We start from the raw sequence: 26137 nt of genomic DNA on the forward strand, positions 1-26137 counted from the left end.
GTGTTTGTGTGCCTTTTATGTATGTGTGTGCATGTGTGTATATGCATGTATGTACCTCTGTCTCCTTGTGTGTGCATGTCTGAGTGTGTGTGTGTTTTGCTGCTATGTACTATCCAAAAACGAAATATATATATATCTCTTCGAAACGCCTGTGTTAGAATGGGGGCAGCTTATGAAGGAAAATGTTCTCTATGTGGCCTGTGTGTTTTCAGTACTCTGATTATTATTATTTTTTGTCTACGTTTTGTTTGCAATGTCCTGTACCCAGATATGCACCTATATATACAGGTAGATGTAGGTATGCACATACTTGTACGTATATATGCATATACTCATTTATTATTTGTTTTATATAGATATATACATACACTTATATTAAGTGCTCTATTATTTCCAATTTATAGGAGGATTAATTTTACAATTTCTTTAAAGGACAGTATACACTTTAATATTTTTTAATATTTTAATTAATATTACATATACCATTCGTTCTTAACACATAGATTATAAATCCATTCATCTCCGAAGAGCGGAATTATCGATAGTATGCTGATCTTTTGATTACATTGTGGTTACAATAATATCCGCGAAACGATCGTCAGATGTAAATTTTTTTTTAATTTTAGACTTTTTAAAATTTTAGACTTTATAATATTCATGCTCAATTACGCATAAATTTTTATATGCATTTATATTCACATGTATCTTTATCTACATTCATATTTTTATATATATTTATATTTATATTTCGTATATCTTAAATTTTAAATTTATTATATTACCATGTCATATTGGATATATATCTTTCGAAATTTAAATATTAAATATTGATTTCCTGCGAATATTATTGATAATTTCATGAATTTATTAATAATATAAACACACACACACACACACACACACACACACACACACACACATATATATATATATATATATATATATATATATATATATATATATATATATATATATATATACATATTACTCTCTCTTTACTCTTTTACTTGTTTCAGTCATTTGACTGTGGCCATGCTGGAGCACCGCCTTTAGTCGAGCAAATCGACCCCGAGACTTATTCTTTGGATGCCTAGTACTTATTCTATCGGTCTCTTTTGCCGAACCGCTTAGTTACGGGGTCGTAAACACACCAGCATCGGTTGTCAAGCGATGTTGGAGGGACAAGTACAGACACACAAACACACACACACACACACACACACACATATATATATATATATATATATATATATACATATACGACGGGCTTCTTTCAGTTTCGTCTACCAAATCCACTCACAAGTCTTTTTGGTCGGCCCGAGGCTATTGTAGAAGACACCTGCCCAAGGTGCCACGCAGTGGGACTGAACCCGGAACCATGTGGTAGGTAAGCAAGCTACTTACCACACAGCCACTCCTGCCTCAATTATGTGTAAAAAAACAAAAAACAAAAAACAAAAAACAAAAAAAAACTCTTCAATATTAAATTGAAAAATTATTCAAAACATTTGTACAGAATATGTTTATTAAATCTTTACAAGAAAGGGTGACTGTGACTTCGAAGTTTCGGCCTGCTAGCCTTCGTCAGATTATATATATATTAATGAAGGAAATTCTAATAAATGGACGGTAGACAAATGATTCTAGAATTTACCATTGATAGATCAAGAGGTTTCAGTTTCTTTCGTTAGTTGTATAATATTTTTCATTTTTATTTGTTTTGTTTTTTTGTTTTCGGCTTTCTTTTTGTGTTTTGTTTTTATTGTTTTCCAGCTACAATAATTTATTTTAGTTATTTCCTTTATTCCGGTCGTCTTGATTTCTCCTTCACATATCTTTTATTGGTAAAAACTGGGAATGTTTCTTTCGTGTTCGAGACTTTCTGCCGTTTTTTATTCTGCCGCGTTTGCTAATAGCAAGGAACCATTTTTTGTTGGAATATTTCTCTGATTTGTAAAGCGTGTATAGATTTTTCATCTTTTCGTGGAAAGTACAAGACTCATCCTTGGTCGGCTGGAAAAAAAGGAATGGAAATCGAAAGTGAAAAATAAGTTGAGGAAAGGAAATCAAAATATCAATTAGCATTTTGAAATATTAATTAACATTTTGTTTAGACCAGTGCTCTGCAATCGGTATATCTGTCGCAGCACACTGGTGTGTCACGTGACGATGCTAGGTGTTCCACGAGACGATGCTATATGTGCCACGAGACGATGCTAAGTGTGCCACGAGACGATGCTAGGTGTGACACGAGACGATACTATGTGTGACACGAGATGATGTTATGTATGACACGAGACGATGCTAGGTGTGCCACGAGACGATGCTATGCGTGCCACGAGACGATGCTATGTGTGACATGAGACGATGCTATGCGTTCCACGAGACGATGCTAGGTGTGCCGCGAGACGATGCTATGCGTGTCACGAGACGATGCTATGTGTACCACGAGATGATGCTATATGTTCCACTAGACGATGCTAGGTGTACCACGAGATGATGCTATGTGTACCACTAGACGATGTTAGGTGTGCCACGAGACGATGCTATGTGTGCCAAGAGGCGATGCTAGGTGTGCCGCAGTTTAACCTGAATATAATTTTTTCCCCTATACTTTTAGTTATACTTTTAGTCCAGGTATACCGCCGGATTTTAAAAAGAATATAAGTGTACCACAAATGGAAAAAGGTCGCAGAACACTGGTTTAAATCCTAGTGATTCGATTAAAGACGTTCCTGTCATCATCATAATTTATTCAGTCATACTGAGTGTCGTATCTATAGATACAGGATTCAGTCTTTTATCGTTTATCTTCCACTTGTTTTAGTCATTGGACTGCAGTCATTTTGGTGTGCCACCACGAAGGGTTTACTCGGACAAATCGACCCCGTACTTTTGTGTTTACGTTTGCTTTATGCACTATCGGACACTTTTGCCGAACCGTTAAGTTATGGAGATTTTAACAAACAACCACTGGTTATCAATCGATGGTGGGGGACGAACACTCACATATGTGTGAGTTTATGAATATATGTATGCATGTATTTATGTATGTATGTATGTATGTATGTATGTATGTATGTATGTATGTATGTATGTATGTATGTATAAAGGCCTGTGATATGCAGAAGACCTACTGGGTGAGCAATGCCCGTCATCGCCACAGATGGAGGAAACAGGTTAAGGAGGGTGTCGACACCTTTGAAAGAGCACGTATTCTTCATGAAGAATTTAAGCATGATGTTCGAAAGCGCACTGCTATCGTAGTGAATGGGGAAAGCTTGGTCTGCAATGTCTGCAGTCGTGTATGCTTGTCAAGAGCAGTGCTCATTATTATCCACCAACGGAGCCGCAAATGAGTGTGTGTGTGTGTGTGTGTGTGTGTGTGTGTGTGTGTGTGACTTTGCGTTTGTGTTTGTCCTCCATCACTGCTTGACAACCGGTGTTGATGTGTTTATGACCCTATAACGCAGCGGTTCCGATAGAATAAGTATGGTTGTGTGGGCAGGCAAATACTCAGTCTGTTATAGGGTTATCCATTTTATACATGAGTGGACTGGAGCAACGGGAAATGAAGCGTTTCGCTTAAGAACGCAACACATCGCCGATCTGAGAACTGAAACCACAATCGGGCGATCTTGAATCCAACACCCTAACCAATAGGGCTCATGCATCCACACACACAGACATACTCAATGACAGAGAGAGAGGGTGGATGATGGAGAGGGGAAAATCGAAAGAGAGAGAGAATGACAATGAAAAAAGAAAAGAGAAGCAATAAAATAAATAGTTACCACACCACATAAAACTCCTTTGTTATTAAATGCCAAGTATCGGCCGCTCTGCACTCCTTTGATTGTTACTATTCCTGTATCCACTGTTTCAAACTGCAACAAAGCTGTTAAAAGAAAATGTATATCATCATCATCGTTTAACGTCCGCTTTCCATGCTAGCATGGGTTGGACGATTTGACTGAGGACTGGTGAAACCGGATGGCAACACCAGGCTCCAGTCTGATTTGGCAGAGTTTCTACAGCTGGATGCCCTTCCTAACGCCAACCACTCAGAGAGTGTAGTGGGTGCTTTTACGTGTCACCCGCACGAAAACGGCCACGCTCGAAATGGTGTCTTTTATGTGCCACCCGCACAAGAGCCAGTCCAGGGGCACTGGCAACGATCTCGCTCGAAAATCCTACAGGAGCCAGTCAGGCGGTACTGGCAACGGCCACGCTCATATATATATATATATATATATATATATATATATATATATAAATTAAAAACGTAAAAATAAAAACAGAACACAAAGGATTCCGCGGTACACGTGTTTCAAGCTTTATAGTCGTTGCATCATTATTGGTATATAATTGATAGTATAAAGCTATCTTCAGCCGCAAATATATTCGTTCCCAAGCATTATATTACCAAGAAAAAAAGTAAAAGAGGGAGAAACATGAGAGATAAAAAGTGGGAGTTCACATGGTATTGTCCATTGTAATATCCATTGTAATATCCATTGTAATATGTTTATCCTTTAAGTTGATACATATATATATATATAATGTGTGCGTGTGTGTGTATGTACGTACTTATGCATGCGTTGTATGCATACATGTATAGGCTTGACGGGATTCACGAGGCTCAACGTGAGAAGTCCTAATTCCAAATGGCCTACAATCAAAATACCTAAAACTTGAAAGACCGAATAATTGGAATACTTTAGTCTGAGAATATATATATATATATATATATATATATATATATATATATATATATATATATATATATATATATATATATATATATATATATATATATATATATATATATATATATATATATATATATATATGCGATATATGCGATATGTGCGTGTGCGTGTATATAAGTATGTATGTATATTTTTCACAAATCTCAGATTTAAGTATGTCCCTTTCTAGGGCCTCTTTGGAGGCTCCTGCAAGCCTCTAACTCTGTAGATTCTTCTCCCTCACCCTATTACATATAACTACAATTTAATTTATAGGTTTTACACTTTTTCTTGCTTGCCCCTTTTCCACACTTTACCCATAATTTACATCTTTAGGAAATACTGACATTGCTAAAATATGACTATCTAACAGCTATTAATTTGAACAACTAGATAACGAAAATTGTAACTTGGTTTATTATACCGTACACCTAGGAAACGTTTACCTATGAAACTATGTATGATATCTGCTTACACCATAAATGAAGTGATGGTTAATTTTATATAAAAATAAACGGAACAAATTTCCTTCCGAGTCATAGGCTCATACGGTCGGTTTCCCAGATTCTGTGATGCATACATCACCCATCCCTAGACGGGATGAAACAAATAAAAGATGAAAGAACATAACTAAACATCTTAAAAAACCTGTTCATCATCACTTTACTAATTTTGACTGTTTGATCAGCTAGCTGAATCACTCCAAAATATAGGTGTAAAATTTGGGCACAAGGCCAGTAAGTTTGAGGAAAGAGTAAGTCGATTACAGCAACCCCAGTGTCAAAATGGTACTTATTTTATCGACCCGGAAAGAATAAAAAGCTTAGTCGATCTCGGCGAAATTTGAACTAAGAACGGCAAGCATTTTGCCCCTAAGCGTTTTGCCCGGTGTGCGAAAGACTCCGCCAGTTCACTGTTCTAGTAACGTTCTGAAAATATTAGGGAGCACAAGTAAGCAAAGATGAAACAGAACCATTCTGTCAAAGCTAAACCTACAGTTGTTATCCACGTGTTGAACGCTGCTGTATACGAGTCCATCTTCGTTGATGCATAAGAAATAACCTGTCCGACTGATTAATTTCTTCGTTGGTTGCCATTTGTTCGGATTTGGATTAAATCTGAAATCGTTTGGTAATGGAATTGGTTCTTCCAAAGTCATTGTTCCCTGCAAAGATAAAAGTAAAAAATATTTTTAGGTGTGGCTGTGTGGTAAAGAAGTTTAGTTTACTTCCCAAACACACGGTCCTGGGTTCGGTCCTACTTGGGCAAATGTCTTCTGCTATAGAGCCTCGGGTCGACCAAAGCCTTGTTAGTGGATTTGGTAGAGGGAAACTGAAAGAAGGCCGTCGTATATATATGTACATATATACATACATACATATGTGTGTGTGTGTGTGTGTATGTGTGTGTGTGTGTGTGTGTGTGTGAGTTTGTGTTTGTCCCTCGCTGTCGCTAACAACCGATGTTAGTGTGTTTATGTCCCCGTAACTTAGCGGTTCCGCAAAAGAAACGATATAATAAGTACTAGGCATACAAATAATAAGTCCTGGGGCCGATTTCTTCGACTAAAACCCTTTAAGGCGGTGCTCCAGCATGGCCGCGGTCAAATGACTAAAATAAGTAAAAGAAAAAATTTATCAGGTCATCCCATAAGTTCTGTCCGAATTTTGAATAAAGAAAACAAGTTATCAAATGTTATATTTAATTGAAATTTAATCATCAATGTACTTTCCCTGATTATCTATGACTTCCTTCCATCTATTTACAAGCTTTTTAATCCCATCAATGTTAAACTCTTTTGGTTTCAAAGCGAAGAACTCTGAAATGTCAGTTTCGACCTCCTCCTGGCTTGCAAAAGTTATGTCCCCCAAATGATTCTGTAAACTACGAAACAAATGGTAGTCTGAAGGAGCAAGTCTGAAGAAGGTGGATGAGGAATTTTTTCCCAATGAAGCTCTTCGATCTTCTGTGATGTGATCTTTTGGGTCGCGCATTGTCCTGATGAAGCATCACTCCTTTTCGATTCACTAAAGCGGGTCTTTTATCCTTCAAAGCTTGGTTCAAACGCTCTAATTGCTGACAGTAGACTTGAGCATTGATTGTTGCATTAGGTGGTAACAATTCAAAGTGAATTACTCCTTTGCAATTCCACCAGATAGAGAGAAGAACTTTTTTTCCATGAAGTTCCCTTCTCGGTTGTGGTTGAGTTTTTTTTTCCCTTTTACCAAGCCACTCTTTTTTTTTTTACTCTTTTTACTTGTTTCAGTCATTTGACTGCGGCCATGCTGGAGCACCGCTTTTAGTCGAGCAAATCGACCCCGGGACTTATTCTTTGTAAGCCTAGTACTTATTCTATCTGTCCCTTTTGCCGAACCGCTAAGTGACGGGGACACAAACACACCAGCATCGGTTGTCAAGCAATGCTAGGGGGACAAACACAAACACAGACACACAAACATACATATATATATATATATAGATATATACGACGGGCTTCTTTCAGTTTCCGTCTACCAAATCCTCTCACAAGGCTTTGGTCGGCCCGAGGCTATAGTAGAAGACACTTGCCCAAGGTGCCACGCAGTGGGACTGAACCCGGAACCATGTGGTCGGTAAGCAAGCTACTTACCACACAGCCACTCCTGCGCCTATACGACGTTTAACATTTCAATAGAAAATCCATTTTTCGTCACCAGTCACAAGTCTATCCAAAAAGGGTGAAATGAGTTCGCGAGAATGGAGAGAAGAGCAGATATCAATTCGGGATTTGCGGTTACTTTCGGACAATTCATGAGGCACGCATTCTCCAAGTTTAGGAAGCTTTCCAAGTTGTTGAAGATGACGATGAACAGGTGTATGGTTTGAACTAAGCTTTATTGCCAATTCTTCAATTGATAATGCTGGATTTTCTTCAAGTAATGCCTCAAGGAGTTTATCATCAAACTCAACTGGACGTCCTGTTCGATCTTCATCTTCAAAGCTGAAATCCCCACTTCTAAATTTTTCAAACCATCTTCTGCAAGTTCTTACATTCAAGCATTTTTTCCCATAAACTGAGTGTGTTTCGAGTCGCTTCGGCAGCAGAGTTTCCTTTTTTGTACTCATAAAGCAATATGTACCCCAAATGCTCTTTGGATACTTCCATGTTAGAAAGGGTTTTAATCAAAGAAATTCTAATTCTATTATTCTGTAAAATAATATCTAATTAGTTTAAATGTACACAAATGCATAAAAATAATTTTTAATTCCAGTAGACATTCTAAAATACTATTAAATTTCATTCAATCTTAAAAAAGGTAAAAATCAATGTAGAACGTTTTGACCAAGGTGGCCACCCGTATTTTGCAAAACATCAATAATTCGGGAAGGCTTTGGAACTAAAGGTCCCGGAAAATCGATGATGTACCAGTAATATTTCTTTTTATGAAGTACAAAATCGAAGGGGGGAAAAATAAAGTAACTGACTAAAGCTCGGTGTATGACAAGTATTTATCATGAGCCCAGTGTATCACTGGTATTTCCGTTTAATCGACCCAGCTATACGAAAGAATGAAAAACAAAATATATTCCACTGTGGTTTGAACCATGATCCAAGTGTGACAAAACCGGATACTGGTGTTTCTGTTTAATCGACTTAGCTATGTTGGCACTCCGTCGCTTACGACGTCGAGGGTTCCAGTTGATCCGATCAACGGAACAGCCTGCTCGTGAAATTAACGTGCAAGTGGCTGAGCACTCCACAGACACGTGTACCCTTAACGTAGTTCTCGGGGATATTCAGCGTGACACAGTGTGACAAGGCTGACCCTTTGAATTATAGGCACAACAGAAACAGGAAGTAAGAGTGAGAGAAAGTTGTGGTGAAAGAGTACAGCAGGGTTCGCCACCATCCCCTGCCGGAGCCTCGTGGAGCTTTAGGTGTTTTCGCTCAATAAACACTCACAACACCCGGTCTGGGAATCAAAACCGCGATCCTATGACCGCGAGTCCGCTGCCCTAACCACTGGACCATTGCGCCTCCACTCGACTTAGCTATACGAACGAATGAAAAACAAAATATTCCACTGTGGTTTGAACCATGATCCAAATGTGACAAAACTGGATACTGCAGTGACGCCTCATCCATTTTAATTCAGCAAATGAGCTAATGAGGCAACGTTTATGCGGTCACTCGAAAGAGAGGGAAACAGCATCAATATCACCCTCAAATCACATCCTATCGTCCTAAAAAAAAAGAGTCGTTGGATAATGAAGAACGAGCTCCGGGATGTTCACGGATGGAACGCCTTTAATCGATTGGATTCGCCTGGGGTTGAAGAACAATAACCGTTCTCTGGTCGTATTTGTATGAACCTTAAATGAGGGATTGCTTTCTAGATGATACAAGGAAAGGAAGGGAAGAAAGAATGTATGATCGAAAGAAAACTCTCACCATTAGGATGTATCGTAAAATGATAACCAAATTTTTGTGAGATGAATAGAAAGTGTGTGTGGTGGGGGGTACAAAGTGAGACATCCACCACCTGAGAATGAAATGAGTAAAAAAAGAAAACAAAACGTGACGCAGTCTTTCAACGTTTAAGAAGGATATTTAGATGGCAAGTGAATGACGTAGGTGAATGCGTGAAGTGCCAGAGAAAGTAAATGAGGATTGATGGCTAGCAGCTAATTACGTTTCGCACAGAAGTAGTTACACCACCACCACCACCACCACCTTCACTACTACTACTACTACTACTACTACTACTACTACTACTACTACTACTATTACTACTTATTCAGTCACAATTATTCATACAATTTCCATGTTCAGTCGATTTTTTTTCCTATGCACGTTAGAGGTGTGGGGTTACATGTTTGTGTGTGTGTGTGTGTGTGTGTGTGTGTGTGTGTGTGTGTGTGTGTGTGTGTGTGTGTGTGTGTATAACTAGAACTTTTATTGCACAGCTGACGTTTTCAGGTATCGTTTCCACGCAAACGCAGATTACACGTCCCGCTATTATGAAGTCAACTATATGAAACCTTAGGTAAGGACTTGAAGGTCGAAATAGGTTATACTAATTTATATTATTGCTTCCTTATACTTACAGACACAAGCGAATATGTGTATAAGCATACATACATATATATATATATATATATGCACACATATATGCACACATATATGCACACACACACACACGCACATATATATATATATATACATATAAATACATGCATACACATATATATATATATACATATACATATATATAAATATATACACATATATATGTATACACACACACACACACACACACACATATATATATATATATATATATATATATATATATATATATATATATACCGTCTCCGATGAAGGGATATAATAAATATCCTGGAAACAGCTGTAAGACCTATTTATAAATGTTCTATATTATACACAGCCTTGGCTTTTTTATCCCATTACGAAAAGTAAATCCTTATATATATATATATATATATATATATATATATATATATATATATATATATATATATATATATATATATATATATATATACATACAGGTATGCGGCTTCATTGACAATTTCACCCAGGCACTCCTCGATTTCCTCTTCCGTCACCATTTCAATTTTACCGGTTTCGACAGCCTGTATACGATACACTACTGTCCTCAGAATTTTGTTTTCTTTAGTCTCTTTTGGGGGACACAATTTGTATGAGTCTCCCTCAACTTCTATCAAATTCCTGCTTCTGGTCACCTCCTCCATATCCAACTTGATTAACTTGGTTTCCAGCGGCACTGGCTTCCTCGCCGCAGTGGCCTTGGCGTAGCTCTCCATACTGGAGACACTACCACTTGCCATAACTGGGAAAAATGCAGCAGCGCTGTCGAAATGCAACCGTAATAATTCCACAAAAATCACAATTATTCACCGAGACAGTTTTCACAAAGTAACACAACAGTATTCACAATAATTCACAATAATTCATAGAGCCGTTATACCGCAAAGCAGTTCGACCGGCGTGCTAACGTTTCTTATTTCTTTATTGCTCACAAGGGGCTAAACATAGAGGGGACAAACAAGGACAGACAAAGCTTGCTTTGTAACCACGTGGTTTCGGGTTCAGTCCCATTGCGGGGCACCTCGGGCAAGTGTTTTCTATTATGGCCTCGGACCAATCAACACCTTGTGAGTGAATTTGGTAGACGTAAACCATGTGGGAGCTAGTCGTGTATAAATATATGCGCGCGTGTTTGTGGTTTCTCCCCACCAGACGACAACCGGTGTTGGTCTGTTTTCGTTCCCCTAATTTTAGCGATTCGGTAAAAGAGTCCGAAAAAATAAGTACCAAATTTTAATAAAAAAAAAGAAAAAATACTGCTTTCGATTTGTTGGATTAAATCCTTCAAGTCGGTGCTCCACAGTTCAATGATCGAAACAGATGAAAGTTAACTGATAATGGCATCGTTGGATGCAGGCTTTCAGCAGGACAGACACCACCAGTTCATCGAATTTCTAACGACTTGAGTCATTTTAGGTCTGTTGCCGATCTTTATATCTTTCACCAGTATGCAATTTCGAAACACACACACACACACGTGCCTTATCAATATCGTTAGCTCACACTCGCAACTAGCTCTCACTTCCTCACAGACATGCTTTCACACCGCCCATCTAACGAGTACACACAAACTCTAATACTTATACACCCACTAACTACCACCATTATACTTCCGTGTCTCTCTCTATAAATCCATATACACACGCGCACACAACACTCACGAAATTCCCTTCTTGTACAACTTCCAAACGCAGAGTCACTCTTATACTTGCTTCCACACAGCGGTTTCTTCCTTCTTTCTTTACTACCTCATAGAATAGCATTTCCCTCTGGTTCCTTCGCCTCTTTACTCTTCATTACTTCTCTTTCTCATTTCTTATATGCTTCTCGTTTTCATTTGAAGAAGTACTAACGTCGGAAAGCTTAATGAACTTTCTTCTTTCCATCAAAGTATGAAAATAATACATTATTTGTCAAAATTGATTCCTCCTGCTTGTCCCTTTATTCTTTAGTGTATTTTCCACACACACACTCTCACACGCATACACACACACACACCCCCCCCCACACACACACACACACACTGTATTGGCACTCCGTCGCTTACGACGACGAGGGTTCCAGTTGATCCGATCAACGGAACAGCCTGCTCGTGAAATTAACGTGCAAGTGGCTGAGCACTCCACAGACACGTGTACCCTTAACGTAGTTCTCGGGGATATTCAGCGTGACACAGTGTGACAAGGCTGACCCTTTGAAATACAGGCACAACAGGAACAGGAAGTAAGAGTGAGAGAAAGTTGTGGTGAAAGAGTACAGCAGGGTTCGCCACCATTCCCTGCTGGAGCTTCGTGGAGCTTTAGGTGTTTTCGCTCAATAAACACTCACAACGCCCGGTCTGGGAATCGAAACCGCGATCCTACGACCGCGAGTCCGCTGCCCTAACCATTGGGTCATTGCGCTTCCACACACACTCACATTAAAGATAAAACGCACAAGACAAGATACAAATATAGAAATCATTTTCCCATCATCGGCTGAAGATCAAGAATGCTTTGGTATGTTATCACACATACACACACTCACACAACGCGCGCACACACACACACACAACACACACACACACGACGAGCTCACGTGCAGCTTCTGTCCTCCTCCAGATTCCACACTGAGTTACTGGGACAACCCAAGACTATGACTGATGACAGAAGACAACTTGCCCACCCTGCTGTTTTGTTAGATCGAACCCGAAACCACGTGGTTACGAAGCTTTCCTTTCAGAAGTCCGAAGTTATTCTGGTAGATGGGAAAAAAATCGGGAATGTATCATATATGCTTGTACACCAGAGTAATGTCCTCTGCATTACATGTTATACACAAGACAGGCAAAGAGTTAAGATCTAGGCCTATCCCACTGTGAGGCACTTGGAACCAGTATGCTCTTTCTTTTTAATCACAGCTGCGGATTAAACAGATTTATGGATGAAATTCGTAGACGGAAACTGTTCGGAATCTCACACACACACGTATGTATCTTTTGCCTATGTATATTAACGAAAAGTTTAGACATCAGTGAGAAAAACCATAGAGTGGTGCTTTCGAACAAATTCCCTTGTCATAATTGTTTCACCTGAGTTTTAATGGCGATCTCTTATCACTTCCGTCATCGTAAATGTAATGAACCAACTGCTGTGAACCTGTGTTCGACGACGCGACTGTTCAAAATGCAATTTGAGTTGTTGCAATAATAATAATAATAATAATAATAATAATAATAATAATAATAATAAATTCGTTAATAATAATAATCTTTTCTACTATAGGCACAGGAGTCTGAAATTTTGGGAAGGGGATAGTCGATTAAATCGACCCCAGTACTCGACTGGTACCTATTTTATCGACACCGAAAGGTTGAAGAACAAAGTCGACCTCGGCGGAATTTGAACTCAGAACGTAAAGACAGACGAAAAACCGCCAAGTATTTTCCCCGGTGTGCTAACAATTCTGCCAGATCGCTGCCATAATAATACAAACAATAATCCTTTCTATTATAAGCACAAGGCCTGAAATTTGGGGGAGGGGGATAGTCGATAAGATCGATCCCAGTATTAAGGTGGTACTTATTCTATTGACTCCGAAAGGATGAAAGGCAAAGTCGACCTCGGCGGAATTTGAACTCAGAACGTGAAGACGGACGAAACGCTGCTAAGCATTTTGCTCGGCGTGCTAACGATTCTGCCAGCTCACTGACTTAACACCCCTTGATATAACTGGCTCGAGTCCTTGGACTCATAGATCCAGTTATCCGCTTTCTATGGCATTACAGGCGACCAAGATTACTCATAAATAGAACACTACTCCGTCGCAGGATTACTCATTTACAGCTGAGCGGACTCGAGCAAAATGAAATGAAGTATTTTGCTCAAGAATACAATGCACTTCTCGGTTCGCGAATCGAAACTACGATCTTAAGATCCACATCCTAGCCATTTGGCCACACACCTTCGCAATTAGATACGGTACATGTTGATGAAGGGACGAGTGAGTTATAAGTCACGTAATAGTATAAGTTTGTAATTGGAGTCTGGTAAATGTAACAAAAGTTAGTAGTTCTTGGGAGAATCTAAAAATATAAATGAGATTAAAAATATGAAAAGAAGATTTAGACAGACGAAACCATTTGTGTTGGCAAGTAAATAAAGGAATAAGATTTACCTTTGCACACAATAAAGACTGCTCTCTCGCTGATGAAACTAGGTCTGGTTTACTACTGCAAAATAAAAATGTCGGTTAGATATATGATATATAAAACATTGTAACTGACTAACGATGAATCAGAATAAGTGAATCAAGTTGTCTCAAAAGCGATCACGTCATGAACAGTAAATGAATAAAATAGGGGCTTAAAAGGACTTCCTGCAACGAATGAACACACAAATATGTAAACTGATGAACACATAGTAATTACGCGTAGGTGGAGGCTAATTGTAGGCGGGAGTGTAGGTGATGTGTTTTCACGAAATGATGTGGCACGTTCATTTGATATGCTCCAGCATGGTCTAAGCGATGATGGTTAAAATAAACTGAAGAACCCACAAGTTCCCAAACAATAGGTGCAGGCATGGGGGCGTGGTTTAGAAGCTCGTTTTACAAGACGACCGCGTGGTTTGGGGTTCACTCCCACCCATTGCGTGGCGCTTTGGGAAAGTGTCTTGCGTTATAACCCCAGGCCGACCAATGCCTTGTGAATGAATTCGGTTGACGGAAACTGTGTGGAAGTAAGTCGTATGTATGTGTGTGTGTGGGGGGGGGGTGAGACAAAGGATTTGCGTTTGTCTCCGTAACTTAGAAGTTCAGCAAAACAGAGAGATACAATAAGATTAAAAAAAAACAATTCTGGGGTCAATTTGTTGGACTAAACCCTTCCATGAGGTGCTCCAGCATGGTCGCAGTCCATTGACTGAAACAAGTAAAGAGTAAGGGATAATTTGGATACATAAACACATCAATAAAACGTGTTCTTTGTGTGCTTGGACAATAATGTAAAAAGGTTATTTCACATTCAATTTAATATCGTCGAAGGAAATGTTTTTGTTTCTCTTTCTATCTTATGGTTCAAATAAAAAATGAACAATTTTAGATATTACAGATCTATATTTAAGAGATGAAGAATTATGTACATTATTTACATTCGATATATTTACATTATTTACATTCGGGCATATGGCGTAGTGGTTAAGAGCGCGGGCTACTAACCCCAAGATTCCGAGTTCGATTCCAAGCAGACTGATAGAATAAGTACCAGGCTTTAAAAAATAAGTACTGGGGTAGATTCATTCGACTAAAATTCTTCAAGGTGGTGCCCTAGCATGGAAGCAGTCTGGTGTTGGTTGGCACTCTGTCGGTTCCAGTTGATCCGATCAGCGGAACAGCCTGCTCGTGCAAGTGGCTGAGCACTCCACAGACACGTGTACTCTTAACGTAGTTCTCGGGGAGATCCAGCGTGACACAGAGTGTGACAAGGCTGACCCTATGAATTACAGGTACAACAGAAACAGGAAGAAAGAGTGAGAGAAAGTTGTGGTGAAAGAGTACAGCAGGGTTCGCCACCATCCCCTGCTGGATCCTCGTGGATCTTTAGGTGTTTTCGCTCAATAAACACTCACAATGCCCGGTATGGGAATCGAAGCCGCGATCCTGCGACCGCGAATCCGCTGACCTAACCACTGGGCCATTGCGCCTCCACGGAAGCAGTTTACTGTCTGAAAGAAGTAAAAGATAGCAGATAAAGAGGTCATATCTCTTTAATGTCATTCAGTTATGTTCGTAGGCGAGTCTCCCTAGCTCTAACTATTTACTCTGTTACTAAAGACTACCAAAACATAATGCCAAATAATATTTCAGAAAATGTCACGTTTAAATGAGACAATATCCTATGTTTATTAATTGACGAAAAAATGTGGAAATAATTTTTTTCTAATCCTAAGACGGCGAACTGGCAGAATCTTTCGCACGTCGGACAAAATGCTTAGCGTCATTTCTTCCGTAACTCCTTACGTTCTGCGTTCTAATCCCACTGAGGTCAACTTTGTATTTCATCTCTTCGGGGTGTCGATGAAATAAAGTACCAGTCGAGTACTGAGGTTAATAAAATAAAGTACCAGTTGAATACTGGGGTCGATTAAATAAAGTACTAGTCGGGTAACGGGGTCGATAAAATATAGTACCAGTCGGCGAGCGAGTACCAAAGGCGGTGAGCTGGCAGAAACGTTAGCACGCCGGGCGAAATGCTTAGCGGTATTTCGTCTGCTGCTACGTTCTGAGTTCAAATTCCGCTGAGGTCGACTTTGCCTTTCATCCTTTCGGGGTCGATTAAATAAGTACCGGTTACGTACGTACTGGCATCGATATAATCGACTTAATCCGTTTGTCTGTCCACTCTGTGTGTAGCCCCTTGTGGGCAGTAAAGAAATATAGTACCAGTCGGGTACTGGGGTCGATTCGAATCGACTTGAACCTTCCCCTCAAAATCAGTGACTTAGAACCTTGTAATGGATTGGCGTCCTGTACAGGGTGGGGGTGGAATGTTGTGCTCTCGGTCGCTTACGAAAACCGGGTAACCGGCCCTACAGGTCCTAAAACTTGGGGCAGTGATGTCTAGGGTCTGTCAATGTTGCTGACGATGCTGTTGCTGCTGGTGGTGGTGAGGACTTGTGGGTGGGAGATGTATAGTAGACTGTGTTGTAGTATAATGAATTGAGATGGAAAAAATAAATAAAGTGATATATAATATATATAAGAAAATCTAAAAGATCTTAGAAACATAACAAAATGCACATAACAAAAGCTGGCGATATCAAAATTTGAAAATCTTTCTTTATTGAGCGAAATAAGATGTGAATGAAAGGCGCCGAAAATGGAAAATCTTTTCTACTCTAGGCACAAGGCTCGAAATTTTTGGGGAAAAGGCCAGTTGATTAGATCGACCCCAGTATGCAACTGGTACTTAATTTATTGACCCCGAAAGGATGAAAGACAAAATCAACCTCGGCGGAATTTGAACTCAGAACGTAAAGATAGATGAAATACTGCTATGCATTTCGCCCGGCGTGCTAACGTTTCTGCCAGCTCACCGCCCTTTCCGAAAAAAAAAGTTGTTAATGACATCCTGTTCTACCAGAGATTCTAGTGGTCAGTTCGTTTCTGACGTCATAAACCATTGGGCGGGTCACGATTGTGTTGATGCTGCGATTTCTACCAGAGACCTAACTGGTCGATTTTTTGCTGACGTCATTAATCTCTAACAAAGTCCAGGTCGTTCGAACACAGCGATCCTGGTTCGATTCCAAGACAGTGTTTAGGACTCTGCAAAATATTCATGTTACGTGCCTATCACAGACAGCTCCTTTCCTAGGTTATAAATGCCATTAATAATTAATTTGAACTCTTCAGTCGAAAGCCAATGAAACACTCTAGTATCCAGAACTTACAATGGAGAACAGAAGCTGCTCATATGTTAAAAATATTTACCACACAGTGTATCAAAGAGAAACTTTTTAGGTTTAGCTGCTAGAATCACTCTACCACAGTGTATCCCAGCTATCGAATGACTTCTGGCTACTTTCAGTCATTTGACTGCGGCCATGCTGGAGCACCACCTTTAGTCGAGCATATCGACCCCAGGACTTATTCTTTGTAAGCCTAGTACTTATTCTATCGGTCTCTTTTGCCGAACCGCTAAGTTACGGGGACGTAAACACAACAGCATCGGTTGTCAAGCGATGTTGGGGGGACGAACACACACACACAAACACACACATACACATATACATATATACGTCGGGCTTCTTTCAGTTTCCGTCTACCAAATCCACCCACAAGGCTTTGGTCGGCCCAAGGCTATAGTAGAAGACACTTGCCCAAAGTGCCACGCAGTGGGACTGAACCCGGAACCATGTGGTTGGTAAGCAAGCTACTTACCACACAGCCACTCCTGCGCCTATCTGCGAAACCTTTTCTCGTGTCTCAGAATACAGAGATAATCATTTTAAACACCAGTATACGTATAATGTCAATATTGGAAATACAAAACTTGATTTTGATCCACTTAAATTTGATGAGAGTTTTAATGTTGGCACTCCGTCGCTTACGACGTCGAGGGTTCCAGTTGATCCGATCAACGGCACAGCCTGCTCGTGAAATTAACGTGCAAGTGGCTGAGCACTCCACAGACACGTGTACCCTTTGAATTACAGGCACAACAGAAACAGGAAGTAAGAGTGAGAGAAAGTTGTGGTGGAAGAGTACAGCAGGGTTCGCCACCATCCCCTGCCGGAGCCTCGTGGAGCTTTTATGTGTTTTCGCTCAATAAACACTCACAACGCCCGGTCTGGGAATCGAAACCGCGATCCTACAACCGCGAGTCCGCTGCCCTAGCCACTGGGCCATTGCGCCTCCATGAGAGTTTTAATAAGCTCCCCACATCAAGCTGTAGAATAACCTCAAGATCTCAGAATTCGTTCATGAAAGAAGATATTTGGAGAAAAACTTCGAAAGTGAATATTGACAATTGGACTGCATAATGTCTTCCGCAATTAAAATGAAAGCTTGTAGATCGTGTGCTCTGAGATACTATCTACTAATTAAACCGCTCCAGACCTATCCCAAACAAACAAAATTAGGGTTAATCATCTCTCACTGACTCACCAACCAACCCCAACTTGTATGGCAGCCTTATGCCTCATCCGTCTTTTTTTTTTAGATTTAGGTTCTTCTGTTCTACTCAACGTATTGGGCAGCAAGCTTCTTCCACCGGATTTGGTCGATTGCTACTTTTGCCCATCCTTTCCATGTAAATGTCAAATGACTTCAAGTCATCTTGAAATGTCTGCTGCCAAGTGATCTTCGGCCTGACCATTTTATGCTTACCGACAAGTGGTACCTAAGGCATGACCGTTTTTTTTTGTATGCCGTTGATCGGGTAGACCAGTGGTATTGAACTGGGGTCCATATAAAAAATTTTGTTAAAATTTATGAGTAAATAATTCGTTTATGCTTCTACAATATACCAAATATTAAAAAAAAATTTTTTTAAATAAAATATCGAATACTTTCTACTAATGGTACAAGGCCTGAAATTTGGTGGTGGGGAAGGGGACTAGTCGATTACATCGTCCCCTGTGTTTCACTGATGCTTGATTTATCGACCCCGAAAGAATGAAAAGCAAAGCTGACCTTGACAGAATTTGAACTCAGAATGTAAATATAGACGAAATGCCGCTAAGCATTTTGTCCGGCATGCTAACGATGCTGCTAACTCGCCGTCCTAATAATAATAATAATAATAATAATAATAATAATAATAATAATAATAATAATAATAATAATAATAATAATGAAAATAATAATAATAATAATGAAAATAATGAGAAGAAGAAGAAGAAGAAGAAGAAGAAGAAGAAGAAGAAGAAGAAGAAGAAGAAGAAGAAGAATCCTTTCTACTATTGGCACAAGGCCTGAAATTTGGGGAAGGGAGGATTGTCGATTACATCGACCCCAGTACTCAACTGGTACTTAATTTATCGACCCCGAAAAGATGGAGTACATTTAGTTTTCTATTTCTCCCGTGCTCTTCCAAGCCTCGCTGGCATAGATTGCTATAGACTGAGCGATTGAGTCATATTGACGAAATTTCACCGCCTTTAACTTGCGATGTGAACATTAAAAACGAAAGTGATAGATGTATTATTAAATAAGTTAATGACGTACAATTGATTACATCACGAAGCTGTCGTAGTAAACTGTATTAAACCGTATATACAAAGGAATAAGTGTATAAAACACACTTGGCAAGTGTATATAAGTGTATATAACACACTTAGCAATTATAGAGTCATAGAGATGATACGAAGGATGTGATAAAATCAAAAGATGGGAATACTGGTACAACATCGACCTTTCGGAACCCTTGGTTCCAAAACCTTTCTGGTTATCGATTTTCCCGAATTAGGAGTAGCCATATTGAACAACACGCTCTAAATTCTACGAATATTGGTTTCAAATTTTGGCACAAGGCCAGCAATTTCTTGGGAGTGGATAAGTCAATTACATCAACCCCACTGTTGAACTGGTACTAATTTTATCGACCTCGAAAGGATGAAAAGCAAATTTGACCTCGCCGGAATTTGAACTCAGAATATAAAGACGGATGAAATACCGCTAAGCATTTTGTTAGGTGGGCTAAAAATTCAGCTACCTCGCCGTCTTAATAATAATAATAATAATAATCCTTTCTACTGTAAGGACAAGGCCTGAAATTGCTGGGAGAGGGGCCAGTCGATTAGAGCGACCCCAGTACACAACTAGTATTTAATTTATCGACCCTCGAAAGGATGAAAGGCTAAGAGGACTTCGGCGGAATTTGAACTCAGAACGTAACGGCAGACAAAATATCGGTAAGCATTTCGCCCGGTGTGCAAACGATTCTGCCAGCTCACCCCCTTTGATAATAACAGCAATAATAAGAGCGGTTTCAAATTTTGTCACAAGGGCAGCAATTTTGGGGTGGGGACGAGTCGATTACATCGACCCCAAAACGAGGAAAGGCAAAGCCAGCCTCGGTGGAATTTGAACTCAGAACGTAAAGACAGACGAAATACTGCTCAACATTTCGCCCGGCGTGCTAACGTTTCTGCCAGCACGCCGCCTTTTAATTGATCTAACTAATCTGTCACGAATGTTTAGTGACAAAAAACAAACTACGTGTTAAATGAATCATTGATGACAGGATAACAGAACTTATGGGGTTGGCGTTGGAATAGGTTTTTTTTCTTGTGAGACCCCAAGTTTTCCTGAGCTCTGTGGATAATCGCAAAGGCACGTTTTTTTTCCTTTTTGTGGTCCAAACAGGATCTTTGACTGATCGCCGACCCTTGTTGTCACAGACCAGTTCGTTATAAACTCACACGGTTCACAACTAAGCATATCGAATCAGTGATAAATGAATCGGTAGTAAACGAGGATAGATGTATTCTATTTCATCAATCAAAGAATAACGAAAAGCAACGTTGACCGCAGTAGTACATCAACTCTGAATGGAATAATAAGCATTTTTAATTTCAGTAAAATACCACATTTGCGAAGGAAGTGGGGGTATGGTCAATTAATTTAACTCCACCCCCACGTCCAACCAACACTTTACTCGTTAATTATTCTATAAACTTAGCAAGTATGAAAAACACCTCCTTTAGCTTCTGGCCGGATTTGAACCAAGAACGTTGAAAGATACAACCAAATACAACGCAGCATTTAGTCCAAAGCTCTACCGACTTTGCTATTCTCGGCTTTCTTGCTTGAGAAAAAAATAATCCCTTCTACTATAGGTACAAAGCCTAAAATTTAGTGGGAGGGGTCTAGTCAATTGTTCCGACCCCAGTGATTGACAGGGGAATTTATCGACCTCGAAAGGATGAAAAGCAAAAGTCGATCAAGGCGGAATTTGAACTCAGATCTTAAAAACGGACGAATTGCCACTAAACATTTCATCCGTCGGGGTAAAGATTCCGCCAGTACATCGAATGAAAGTGAAACTAACGACGCATTTAAGGTCCCAGCGAGATTCAAACTAGCGACCTCCCACGTGTAAAGCAGACATGATAACTATTTCACCACGGAACGTCCTGCTTGAGAAGAAAATAATAAAATATTCAAATTTTACGATAGAATTGTTTCTCATCTTCATTTGTTTCGAAAATAAACCCTGGAGAACATATCATAAATTCCAGTCTATCTTTTATCGTTTTGTTGTTTCAACTATCGGACTGTGGTCATGGTGGGGCACCAGTTTGAAGGGTTTCATTCAAATCGGTCTCTTTTGCCGAACCGCTATGTTGCGAAAACGTTAACAAACCAATACCGGTTGTCAAGCAATCGTGGAGTGGGACAAACACCAAGATGCATACATACATACAGACGTACATATATGTCTAATACATACATATAAAATTTATATAAACAGCAGGTTGCAAACTTTCACCAAAAATGAGAATTATAATTGTCACTTAATGTGACTAGGGCGTTAAGAAACACACACACATACATATGAGGGCGGGGCGCTGGCAGAATCGTTAGCACGCCGGGCGAAATGCTTAGCGGTATTTCGTCCGTTCAAATTCCGCCGAGGTCGACTTTGCCTTTCATCCTTTCGGGGTCGATTAAATAAGTACCAGTTACGCACTGGAGTCGAGGTAATCGACTTAATCCCTTTGTCTGTCCTTGTTTGTCACCTCTATGTTTAGCCCTTGTGGGCAATAAAGAAATATACATATATATATATCGTAACATATAATTGCCAACCAAGTGTGGCGTCCTATACAGGACAGTGCTACTGACGTTTACAGCCCCAGAAAGACATCTCTTCCAACATTGTCCCGTATAGGACGCCACGCTTGGTTGGCAATTGTTACGATACGGTATTGCTACTGTTTACATCTCGCTCAGAGATTTAATATAGCTTATATATGAATATATATGCGAATAGAGAGAGAGATAGAGAGACGGTGTGCGTGAGCACTCGTGTACTAACGTTTGCGTATTATGATGCGGTATCTTAATTTGACACCGCTAGACACATATCGGTGCCTTTGTTTATATCGTGTAAAGTGGTTGTTCGGTAAACAATTAATCCGTACATTTTTTCGTATAGTACATTTTTAATATACTTTTACCAGAAAACGGATGACAGCGACTTGGAGTGTCCGAAAGAGGCAAACAGGCTGAAGCTCACTTCTTGCAAAAGTAAAATAAATAAACTTTATGTATGTCATTGTTCAGTTTTATTTCAAGATTTCTTGCCATGTATGTATGTATGTATGTATGTATGTATGCATGCATGTATGTACGAACGCGCGCGCGCACTCACACACACAGACACACCCACACATACACACACAAACGCCAACATTTTCCAGTCAGCACTTTTGACAAATTATCTTTGTATGCATGTACATATACACACGTGTATATATATATACATATATAATAATACAAATAATATGTGAGTATATGTATATATGTGTACATGTATGTAGATACCTACATCTACATGTATATATAGATGCGTATCTGGGTACAGGACGTCACAAGAAAACGTGGACAAAATGAATAACAAGACATAAACAGAGCACAGAAAACACACAGGCCACATAGAGAACAGTTCCTTCATCAGCTGCCATCATTCTAAAACTAAGCGTTTCGAAGAGTTAGGGCAATATATATATATATATATATATATATATATATATATATATATATATAAGTCTTTGACGTTTCGAGCCTACGCTCTTCAACTGAAAGGAACACAGAAAGAAACAAGGAGAGAGGCAATGAGAAAAAAAAAAAATAAATGTAGTGGTCAGCGATCTATCATGGCGAAATATATACGCATATATATATATATATACATACGTGTGTGTGTATGTGTTATAACACACACACATACACATACACACACACACATATATATATATACGTATGTATGTATGGATGGATGTGTATGTATGTCGCTATGTCCAACTGCTTACCTTTATGATAAAAAAAAAGAAGAAATAGAACTTAGCGATAAATAAACTGATCTCGATAAAATGACAAATTCAAAGTATGCAACACAAGTTGATCTACAAAAACTCTTGAAGTCGGTGCTCCAGCATGACCGTGATTGAGGTAGTGGATTGCAACCAGTGAAAAAAACACAAATGATAATAATCCTTTCTACTAAAGGCACAAGGCCTGAAATTTGGGTGGAGATGGGGACAAGTCGATTACATCGACCCCAGTGCGTAACTGGTACTTATTCGACTCCGAAAGGATGAAAGACAAAGTCGACCTCGGCGGAATTTGAACTCAGAACGTAAAGACAGACGAAATACCGGTGAGCATTTCGCCCGGCGTGCTAACGATTCTGCCAGCTCGACGCCCCTCACACACACACACACACACACACACACACACACACACACACACACACACATATGGTAAGACAACAATAGAATGAAAGAGACCTCGATATTATGTAAATAGAGGAATTTATCTGTAAATATATGTGACAATTATAATAACAGATATATATACATATATATATATATATATATATATATATATATATATATATATATATATATATGTATGTATATATATATATATATATATATATATATATATATATATATATATATATATATATATGTATATATATATATATATATATATATATATATATATATATATATATATATATATATATATGTATATATATATATATATATATATATATATATTAATAGTAATAGTATGACAATAAAAGAATGAATGAGACCTCGATATTATGAAAATAAAGGAATTTATCTGTAAAGATAAGTGACAATTATATTTACAGACATATATATGACAACAATAGAATGAAAGAGACCTCGATATTATGTAATTAGAGGAATTTATCTGTAAATATATGTGACTATTATAATAACAGATATATATACATATATATATATATATATATATATATATATATATATATATATATATATATATATATATATGTATGTATATATATATATATATATATATATATATATATATATATATATATATATATATATATATATATATATATATATATATATATATATATATATTAATAGTAATAGTATGACAATAAAAGAATGAATGAGACCTCGATATTATGAAAATAAAGGAATTTATCTGTAAAGATAAGTGACAATTATATTTACAGATATATATATGACAACAATAGAATGAAAGAGACCTCGATATTATGTAATTAGAGGAATTTATCTATAAATATGTAATATAAGGCAATCAATTAGTTGTCATTATAATACACAGGGTTTCAGATGCTGGGGCTAAAGGAATCCTCTGTCTTAATAACTGATGAGGATGTCCTTTAGCCCCGGCATTAGAAACTCTGAGTATTATTATTACAACTAACTGATTGTCCTATATATATATATATATATATATATATGGGAGGATTTGCGAAAAGAAAAGCAACAGACGAAGACAGGTGGTGTAAACGACAAAAGGATGTATTAGTTTAACGCTCGAGAATAGAGAAAGTCTTTGACGTTTCGAGCTACGCTCTTCAACTGAAAGGAACACAGAAAGAAATAAGGAGAAAAACAAGGAGAAAAAAAATATAAATGTAGTGGTCAGCGATCTAATATATATATATATATATATATATATATATAATACAAATAAAATGTAGTATATGCATATATACGTACATGTATGTACATACCTACATCTACATGTACATATAGATTCATACTTGGGTGCAGGACGTCGGAAGAAAACGTGGACAAAATGAGACAGAACATAAACAGAAAGCACAGAAAACACACAGGCCACATAGAGAACATTTCCTTCAACAGCTGCCACCATTCTAAAACTAAGCGTTTCGAAGAGTTAGGGCAAATATATATATATATATATATATAAACAGAAAACAAAAGCATGTCTGTCTTTTGTTTGTTTTTCTTTTTTTGGTACTTACCAAGCTTGGATTTCTTAAGTTTTCCTTCGTCTCTCAATCTTTCAGCTTGATTATATTCGTTAATATTATTGTTATGATTTAATACTTTATGCTTTATACGTGTGTGAGTGTGTCTGTTTCAAACTGTTGTTGTTCTTGGTCGTGGTGATGTCGCCGTGGTTGTGATGGTGGTGGGGACGTCGTAATCATTGATCCATAATACGATAACATTTGTCCTCGTTGCTGTTTTTTTGCTTATTTATCTTCTTCTTTCAGTAGCAGAGAACGAAAGACACACGGAAGAAAGATAGAGACAGGGACAGAGAGAGACCACAGAGGAAATAAAAAGAAAGCGACGGCAAGAAAGAGCAAAAATTAAGAAGAACTTATAAAGAATCCTCTTCGAAAAGTATAAAGATCTCACAGTTGCAGTATTTAACCAGAAGAATGCAGAGCCAACCTGACTGACTGTAGCCGAAAACTTCAGACCGTTTTGTGTCTTTGAAGCGTAGTTAACTTGTTTAGGTTAATTTGGTTGGTTGGCTGGTCGGTCTGCTGACTGGCTTGTCGGCTGGTTGTTGGCTGGCTGGCTGGTTTGTTAGTTGGTTCCTTCCTGCCTTCATTTCGTCTTTCATTTTATTTATATCTATTTTATGTCTATTTATATCTATGCTTGCCTTTCTTTCTTTCTTTCTTTCTTTCTTTCTTTCTCGGGTCTGTTTATCTGTTTATTAATTTTAATCTCCTTCTCTTGCCATTTTTACTTTATTTTTTTTCTTTTTT

The 26137-nt window shown here is 38.4% G+C and overlaps 1 protein-coding gene across 1 annotated transcript in view; it reads right to left on the reverse strand.

Annotated features, from left to right (window-relative positions):
* Nucleotides 1–1506: 1506 nt before the first annotated feature.
* The window catches only part of LOC106871146 (fibroblast growth factor 1), a 24732-nt gene continuing 101 nt past the window's right edge, over nt 1507–26137 (reverse strand). Inside the window, exons 1-5 of the mRNA XM_014917456.3 lie at nt 25376–26137; nt 14020–14074; nt 5748–5916; nt 3795–3898; nt 1507–2013 (exon numbers count right to left, since the gene is read on the reverse strand). The exon at nt 25376–26137 is cut by the window's right edge and continues 101 nt beyond it. Coding sequence (XP_014772942.1) covers nt 1828–2013; nt 3795–3898; nt 5748–5910 — 453 coding nt within the window. The 5' untranslated portion in view covers nt 5911–5916; nt 14020–14074; nt 25376–26137 and the 3' untranslated portion in view covers nt 1507–1827. The remainder of the gene's footprint in view (nt 2014–3794; nt 3899–5747; nt 5917–14019; nt 14075–25375) is intronic.

This window comes from Octopus bimaculoides, chromosome 20 (genome assembly GCF_046866305.1).
Source record: "Octopus bimaculoides isolate indiv1 chromosome 20, ASM4686630v1, whole genome shotgun sequence".
NCBI lineage: Eukaryota > Metazoa > Mollusca > Cephalopoda > Octopoda > Octopodidae > Octopus > Octopus bimaculoides.